Source organism: Suricata suricatta, chromosome 11 (assembly GCF_006229205.1).
Source record: "Suricata suricatta isolate VVHF042 chromosome 11, meerkat_22Aug2017_6uvM2_HiC, whole genome shotgun sequence".
NCBI lineage: Eukaryota > Metazoa > Chordata > Mammalia > Carnivora > Herpestidae > Suricata > Suricata suricatta.
In genome coordinates this window covers 94,141,082-94,148,602 of record NC_043710.1, presented here as the reverse complement: position 1 = coordinate 94,148,602, position 7,521 = coordinate 94,141,082, and the positions used below count along the sequence as shown (strand labels likewise).

General features: G+C 58.3%; 1 protein-coding gene across 2 annotated transcripts; it reads right to left on the bottom strand.

Annotated features, from left to right (window-relative positions):
• Positions 1-2,142: 2,142 nt before the first annotated feature.
• THY1 (Thy-1 cell surface antigen) lies at positions 2,143-7,063 on the bottom strand. Of its 2 annotated transcripts, none has more exons than XM_029957511.1 (4): positions 6,957-7,063; positions 4,820-4,880; positions 3,993-4,328; positions 2,143-3,453 (listed from the first exon to the last, which is right to left on the bottom strand). In XM_029957511.1, exons 2-4 carry the CDS (start codon positions 4,854-4,856, stop codon positions 3,341-3,343), a joined length of 486 nt encoding a protein of 161 aa, XP_029813371.1. In that variant the 5' UTR covers positions 4,857-4,880; positions 6,957-7,063; the 3' UTR covers positions 2,143-3,340. The 2 variants fall into 2 exon arrangements, with proteins under 2 accessions (XP_029813371.1, XP_029813372.1); XM_029957512.1 differs by lacking the exon at positions 6,957-7,063 and adding an exon at positions 6,867-6,956.
• Positions 7,064-7,521: the final 458 nt, after the last annotated feature.

Below are 7,521 nucleotides of genomic sequence, written 5' to 3'. Positions count from 1 at the left end.
GATGTCTCCTGTGGGTCTTCACAGGACATGAACCTCCCGGGGCTGAGAGCCCTGGGCAGGAAGGCAGCCACCTTTGTCTTGGGCTGTGTGGGAGAGGGCTGATGGCCCCCACACTTTTCCAGGACTCTGAAGGGCCCCAACTCCAACATTTCCTTTTTTCCTAAGATGGCTGCTTTCTCATGTAAAGGCAGACATGTGCTTCACAACACGGAAGCTGCAAACACAGGGAGGGGACCGAGGTCCCGCCGAGGAGGCTGGACGATGCAGGTCACAGGTTCCCTGGACACAGTGTAGATTTTTTGGTTGACCCATGAAAATCTCCGCATGGTAGCCTTCCTGCCCTTCCTGAGGGAGTTTCTAGTTGCTGGAAAGACCTTTACACTGCGCCCTGTGCAGCTGGTCCTCTGTCTCAGATGATCCAGTCAGAAATCGGGTATGGAAAGGGGCTTCTGTTGCTGTTGAGCAAGAAGAGTCCATGTCCCAAGGTAGGGACTGAGATGGCTGACGGGGGGCGTGGGAGAGGGGTGTGGAGGAGTAGGGAGGAGGTTGGTGGGCTGGGGTCTGGGGCATGTGTGCAGAAACTAGGGCAGGCCCCCCACCCTCTTTATAATTAGCCATGTCACTGTGGATGTCCCAGACCTTCTGGCTTGCCCAGAGAGGACCTGATGGCTGTCGTGGCCTGCCTCTGAGAGCTCAGATCGCGCCCAGCCCACAACATGCTCCTTCTGGGCTGGCTTATGTAGTGAGGCTGACAGCCCAGGCTTTAAGTTGTAGGGCCCCTTTTGGGCCCCTCTTCTCTTTGCCTGCCTTCCTAGGGCCCCTGGTTCTCTGATGGACTTTGTGGCTTAAGCAAGCCTCACCCACTGTAGGCCTCAGGGCTCTCCTCCCCCAGGCGTGGCTGCAGGCAGAGCAGCGCTGTCTCCCCTGGACCCTCCCCAGGACCCTCTGCAGAGTGTGGCTGTTAAACTTCAGGGGAGCCGCCCCAGGGTATGACAAAGGCCACAGAGGAAGCTTTACACAGGTGCCGGGATCTTACTGAGGGGGTGGGGTTCTCACAGTTGAGGCTTCACACCTGGCTTCTCAGTTTCTTCCAGAAAGCCCTTCCAGTTTTAATTCTTACCACCCTAAGGGTGGCATTCAAACTCCTTTCCCCCACAAAGGCTCTCGAAGCCCCCAGCGGAGCTGAACCAGAGGAGCCTGTGTCCATTGGTGTCCTCTGGAGACCCCAGGCTGGCTGCACCATGTGACAGTGTGGCTGTCGCCCAACTCTCAAGCTTCTCTTAGGGCGTGGCCACTGCGTGGGCCACTCGCAAGGTACAGGCATTGTCAGATGTCAGGAAGAGTGGGAGTCGGGCACATGAATTTACCTCCTGAGCCTCTAAGTAAATGCTTAGACTCAGCCTGCATTGTGGGGAATACCAAATGAATGAGCTTCTGCATAGTCACCATCCCCTTCCCCCCAGTCTCTGGGGCCAAGCCGGCAAGTCTCTCTGGAGGAGCCCAGAACCACCTCATGATCCTGGTCTAGCTCCCAGCGGGCGGATGGCCACGGATGTTCACATTCTACTCATGGACTCTTAGGGGAGGGAGCTGGGCACAGGCCTCGCTGCCCCCCCCCCCCCAGTCCTTTACATAGTCATGTTAGATTTGAGAAGAGAGGTTGTCCTTACATTTTGAGGACCTGCTCAGCTCCCATCTGCCACCTCCTGTGACTCCTCTCGGTGCCCCAGTACCTACCCTCTCTCTCTAGCAGATGTAACTTGTGGGGCATTTCCGAGAACAACCAGATCCGAGAGGAAAAAGCAGTCTCTACACCTTAGCCCTTGTTGGTCTCTCAGGCCGTGTGGCTTGGCCACCATATTGGCAGGTTAGTCTGGCGTTCCTGCCAGGTGAGTCAGCAGAGACGGGACATTCATTTCTTTGGGCAGGTGTGCCAGGTTAGAGTTGTTCTGGAAAGTCCAGCATGCAGTGGTCCCCCGTGCCCCCACCCCAACCAGGGGCAGCAGGGGAGGGGAAGGGCTGACGGAGGCAGGAAAGTGGGAGAGTTAGAGTTGACGGTTTGGACCATCGAGATGCACAGCGAAGGGAAGGGAGGCGGGCCTGGGGAGAGATGGGGGAGCAAAGCAGAGCAAGGCTAGAAGACAGATTCTGGAGGCGTGGTTTTATTGTACAGTTTTCTTTTTCCTCAATGAGTTACCATAAGCTGTGGGCACGACACACAGTCACAGGACAGGGCTCAGCGGCCGGCTGGGGAGCTGGGTGTTGGGAAAAGCCATGTGTGGAGGCATGTCCCACTCACGGGTCTCACTGCACGGGCTGCCTCAGACCCCCTCCCCCCGCCAGGTCCCCGAGAGGGCAGGCCTGTGGGGCAGAGGACTGTCTCGAGGCTTGGCCACCGGCCAGCAGGGAGGGGCTGGCACTGATAGGGGAGGGAAGGAAGAGCCTCCCAAACACTTGGGCCAATGTCTGCTCCACTCTGGGACTCTACCTGGCCCAACTCACTGTCTGCAGGTCAGAGTTCTGGAAGCTCTTAAGAGCTTGGGCCAGGCTGGGAGGAGGCCTGTCCTCCGCCGCCCCTTCAACTGCTGCTCAAGGTGAGCGACAGCAGGCCCTCAGTTCTAGTTTCATCAGGTTAGAGAGGCTGATGGACCCTCTCTGCTACCCCCTCTCCAACCCTCCGTTAGCACTGCTCCCGGACTGAACCTGCGTTTTCGCTGGGCTGCACTGGCCCGAGGCCAGTGGAAAACGGATGGCTTCTTGCTGTTGCAGAGAGCGCTCCTGGAGCTATTCATCCTCTCCTCTTGTGATGGGCCCCGGATGCTTGACGGTGCCCTCACACTCGGGGTCTTCAGGCACCATCCCTGCCTGCTGGGGGATGTGCCAGGCCCAAATGCACCCCATCTGCCTCCTCCTCATCTAGGTCTCTCCCAAGCCTCTGGTCCTGGTGGGCGAGGATGACCCCCACCCCCATGGACTGGCACCCCTCCATCCTTCTACCCCTCCCATGCCCTCTCCATCACATCCCCAACCTGGCTTCCCTTTTCACAAACTCCCAAAGTAAAGTAAAGGAAGGATAAACCAGATAGAAGCAACCCTGGAACAAAGAGTAAACAAAACAAAAACAAAAAGAAAAGACAGCCAGTGGCGTGCGGAGAGGGTGTGAGCGGCAGTGGGGTGGGGGAATGGGTAGATTATGGCATGCGGTGCTGGGATTCCTTGTGAGGGATGGGGTCCCAGCTTCTCCCCGAGGTGTGTGAGGAATTGAGGGTTGGGGGGGTGGTCAGCCAACTCCGAGAAGTAGGGTCTCTGGACTGGGCCTTGTGGCGTCCTGCCCGGCCAGTCACAGGGAGATGAAGTCCATGGCCTGCAGGAGAGGCAGGGAGAGCAGAAGCAGCAACAGCCACGAGGTGTTCTGGGCCAGCAGGCTTATGCCCTCACACTTGACCAGTTTATCTGCGGAGAGAGAGAATGGGCAGGAGTGAAGAGGGACCGGGATTCAGGCGGGCACAGGCCCCGAGCAAGGGCACATTCCCTTGGGATGTCTTAGCTGGAATCAGGTCCCGTCTGCTCTAGGAGGACCACCCGTCTTTCCCATTTGCAGGTTCCTGAGCTCTTGAACTGACATTATATCAAATCTTCATGAAGCATTATCCAAAGAAAACTATGGGTGAGGCAGCTAGTGTCATCCCTGTGTTCTGGGGGGGAGGAGGAGGACTGGGGGGCCAAGGGGTTTGCCGGGTCACGGCAGAAGTGGCTGCTCCACCACCCTGCCTGTCCCACTGTCCCTTCTCCCTTCGCCCTTCTCCCTCTTCACACAGAAGGCGGGGATTCCCCAGGGCTCCAGGCAACAGTTGGGGGAAGAGGGAGACAGGTTTCTGGGGCCCCTCTCCTCTTCGGCGCAGCCAAGGGGGACTGCCTGCTGTCTTCGCCAACCCTTTCCTCCGCAGCCTCCCTTTCCCAGCTCCCTTGGCCTTGTTGGGAGCTTGCCTCACCTCGGAGCACAGAGACATTCTTGCTGGAGGTGGTGGAAGATTGGCCAGAGAGCTGGAGTTCACATGTGTACGTCCCCTCATCCTTGGTGGTGAAGCTGGATAAGTAGAGGACCTTGATGTTGTACTTGCTGGTGAAGTTGGTTCGGGAGCGGTAGGAGTGCTCAGGCACCCCCATAGTGCCAAAGATCACGTGCTTCTTCTTCTCACGGGTTATGCTGAACTCATACTGGATGGGCGAGGTGGTAGAGTTCTCGTGGCGGCAGTCCAGACGGAGGCTCTGGTCCACCAGGCAGGCAGTCAGGCTGGTCACTTTCTGCCCACGGGCCACCTGCAAGACTGGCACCGGCAGTGCCCACTCCCAAGTTGGGAGGCCTGCAGAGCAGGGGGCCTCCCACCCACATTAACAGTAGAGGATGGCCTGGCCAGCGAGGGCACAAGGGTCTGCTCTCAGGGCACCCTTTCCCACCCCAGAGGTCCCCGAGGGCCAGTTCAACCTGCCCATTGCACACTCAGCTCCCCCGCCTCCCCCATCCTCTTCAGTCCTGGGTGTTTCAGGGGCAGGAGATCTTGGGGAGCTGGTGCCGGTTCCTGGTTTCCATTTGGAGATTCCACCTCATTGTGGGGCAGACTCAGTGGACTGCTTTTCCAAAAACCACCTTAAGCAGTCAGAAGATCAGCGAGGCTGCTCAGCTGACTTTGGGATGAAAAGGAGCCCTCTCTCCCTTTGTCACCTCCGCCTTCTGAGGTTGGGAGGAAGGAACTCGCTCATCTGAAGGGAAGGAAGCCAGCGTGCTTGGAATCCCAGCCCTGCCCCCATTGCCCAGTACCTGTCAGCAGAACAGCGATGCCGATGGTGGGGTTCATGGTGCAGAGAGCTCAGTCCTTGATCTGCGGGGTGGGATAGGATGGGTATCAGCCAAGAGATGGGGCAGGTGTGCCCACACTTCCTGCTAAAGACAGAGCGCCTCTGCCTTGATGGCCTCTGGCCCTGGCAGCCATGCAAGTGCTTGTCCCCTCCCACTTACTAGTGAATGTGACACTGTCACTAGATGCTTTCCCCCCTCCAGGAAAGCAAGGGGGAGGGAGGACGCACCCTGTAATGGTGTGTGTTTGTGCTAAATGCTTTCGGTAAGTGACTTTCACCGTTTCCTTTTCCCTTCAGGAAGGCGGGGACTTTCTTCTTTTTTAATTGTGGCAAAATAGACATAACACAGCATTTACTACATTTATTATTTTTAAGTGTCCAGTTCAGTAGTGTGAAGTTCACTCACATTGTGGGGTAATTTCCAGAACTCTTTATTTTGTGTCACTAAAACTCTACCCATTCCACAAAAACTCCCCATTCAGGGACTTTCTGTTTCTTGTTCAAGAGAACATCCCCACATCGCTTCTCAGCCTTTTGGCTAAGATCAGGTGAAGAGAACATCCCCAGTGCCCAAAGAGTTCCTGGCATATAACAGATGCTAAAAAGATACTGAATGAATGAATGAATCAGCTTTAAAACCTACAGGGTGGTGATGGGTTTAGGAAAAATGATACACTTCTGGCACTGAGGGCTGCTCCATGGTAATTGACCCACCGACATTAATTTCCCTCCGCCAAAAGGACTGTGTGGTTAAGGTGCTTGCAGATAGGGCTGTACCTGGCACAAGGCGCAGGGTGCTCCCGAATGTATGTGAGCGAAAGTGACTGTGCTCTCTGCATATGTCCTCTGCTTGCATAGGAACCAAGATGTTTCCAAATGTTCAGCTCTCTGGGCATGTCTCCAGAGCTAGAGCCCCGCTACAGTAGGCTCCCTATCTAGGCTCTCTGCCTTGTCTTTTTTCGAAGCCTGCTCTGCACCAATATCCCTGCGGTGACATGGAGCAAGTAGCTTGGCCTGCCGGCGTCGGTGGTCGCCTGGCAGAGGCCACCAGAGTGGCTTCCGCCTGGGAGTGTAAGCGGGGCGGCCCTGCCCCGGTGCGTGCGCTCAGGCGCACCCCGAGCCAGACGGATCCAAGGTCCCTGGCTCTCAGCCCTGAGGCTGGGGAAGGCTGGGGTCCCGCGACGCCTGGGCCTGCAGTCGGTACACCCTTGACTATATAACTGAGAGGGCCCTGGAGGTGCTGTTGGGGAAGAAAGGGGGTCGGCATCTGGCTCAGATCCGCAGACACTGAGTTTCGGAGGAGGGGGGCGAGCTGGAGATGTAGGAGGGAAATGGGAAGCCTCAGCTAGAGCGGAAGAAATGGGGCTGGGGCTGGAGGAGGGACGGAGAGCCAAAGGGTGGTTAGAGAGCGGCGGGGGAAGCACAGATGTTTTTATTTCCCGGCAGCCCAGAACCCAGAGAAGTTCTGCGCTCCCACCGTCTCTAGCCGCCGCTGGGCTAGCCCCATCCTCATTCCGTTCCTGAATTTCACTCGTCTCCTCTCCCACTTGAGGTCCCCCTTCCCCCTCTCACCCTTTCTCAGTTCTCCCCTCCCCCGTCCGCCCGCCTTCCAGTCCCCGCCCGCGGCACTGCGGTTTCCCGGCCCTTTGACGCCCCGCACCCACCCCTCCGGAGGGGTGGCAGAGATTCCCTGCAGCTGGCGGTCGTCCGTTCCGTCGTCGCGATTTCACCGCCCCCACCCCACGCCTTGGCGAGCTCGGTCTGGGGATGTCTGCGTGGAGAGCTGAACCCAAGGCCGTCTGTCCTTGGCGCCCTTCCTTTAGACTCTCCTCCTGCGTCCCAGCCCCAGACAGCCGTCCCTTCAGCGGGGTAAGCCGGGGTGCTCCTTCCGCAAAAGGTGGGGTGCAACAGGGCCCCTGGCCTGCAGCAGTTGCATCCCGCTCATCGCTACCCTGGAAGCCGACCCCTAGCCGAGGATCGCGAAGCTCCCTTCCGGGGCGCCCCCAAACCTTTTCCCGAAGCCTCGGGTTGGAGGACGTGCATGGGCGCTTGGGGCCTCTCCCTGCGCCCCGGGTCCCGCCCTTGGCTCCTGCTCCCACCTGGGCTCCGGTCCTCCGCCGCTGCAGCCTCTCTCGGATGCTCCGCCGCCTCCAGTTGCAGCACCCCTGCCGGCGCCCGCAGATTTCACCGAGGGTGGGAGTGGAGGAGCGGGGAGGGCCGGGGACTCGGCCAATCAGAGCCTGAGTCGGGAGGAGGGGGGAGGAGCGAGGAAGGATGGCAGAGGGAGGAGGTCGCCTGGTAGGGATGTGGGAGAGTGGCCCTCTGCTGCAGAAGAGAGACCTCGCCCTGTGGCTGGTAGGTCAGGCGAGGGATAGGAGGGTTCAGGACCCCGGAGACCAGGGTGGGTCAGAGGTAGGCGCCTCCTAGAACTCCTAAACGGTTGCTCCCCTTTTAAAGCTTTAACCCTTTGTTCCCATCGAGGCTTCCGAAGCCTGTGGGAACTCCAAGGGGTAAGGCGTGGAGGACGCAGGCCAGCCACCGCCCCTTCTGTCAGTGCCCACGCCTCCTCCTGTCTCCTCCCGCTTTCTCCTTTCCTTTTCAGCTGGAGCCCATCTCCCTGAGAAGTTTTAGAGTTGGAATATTCTAGGCTTTCTCCAAAGGAAG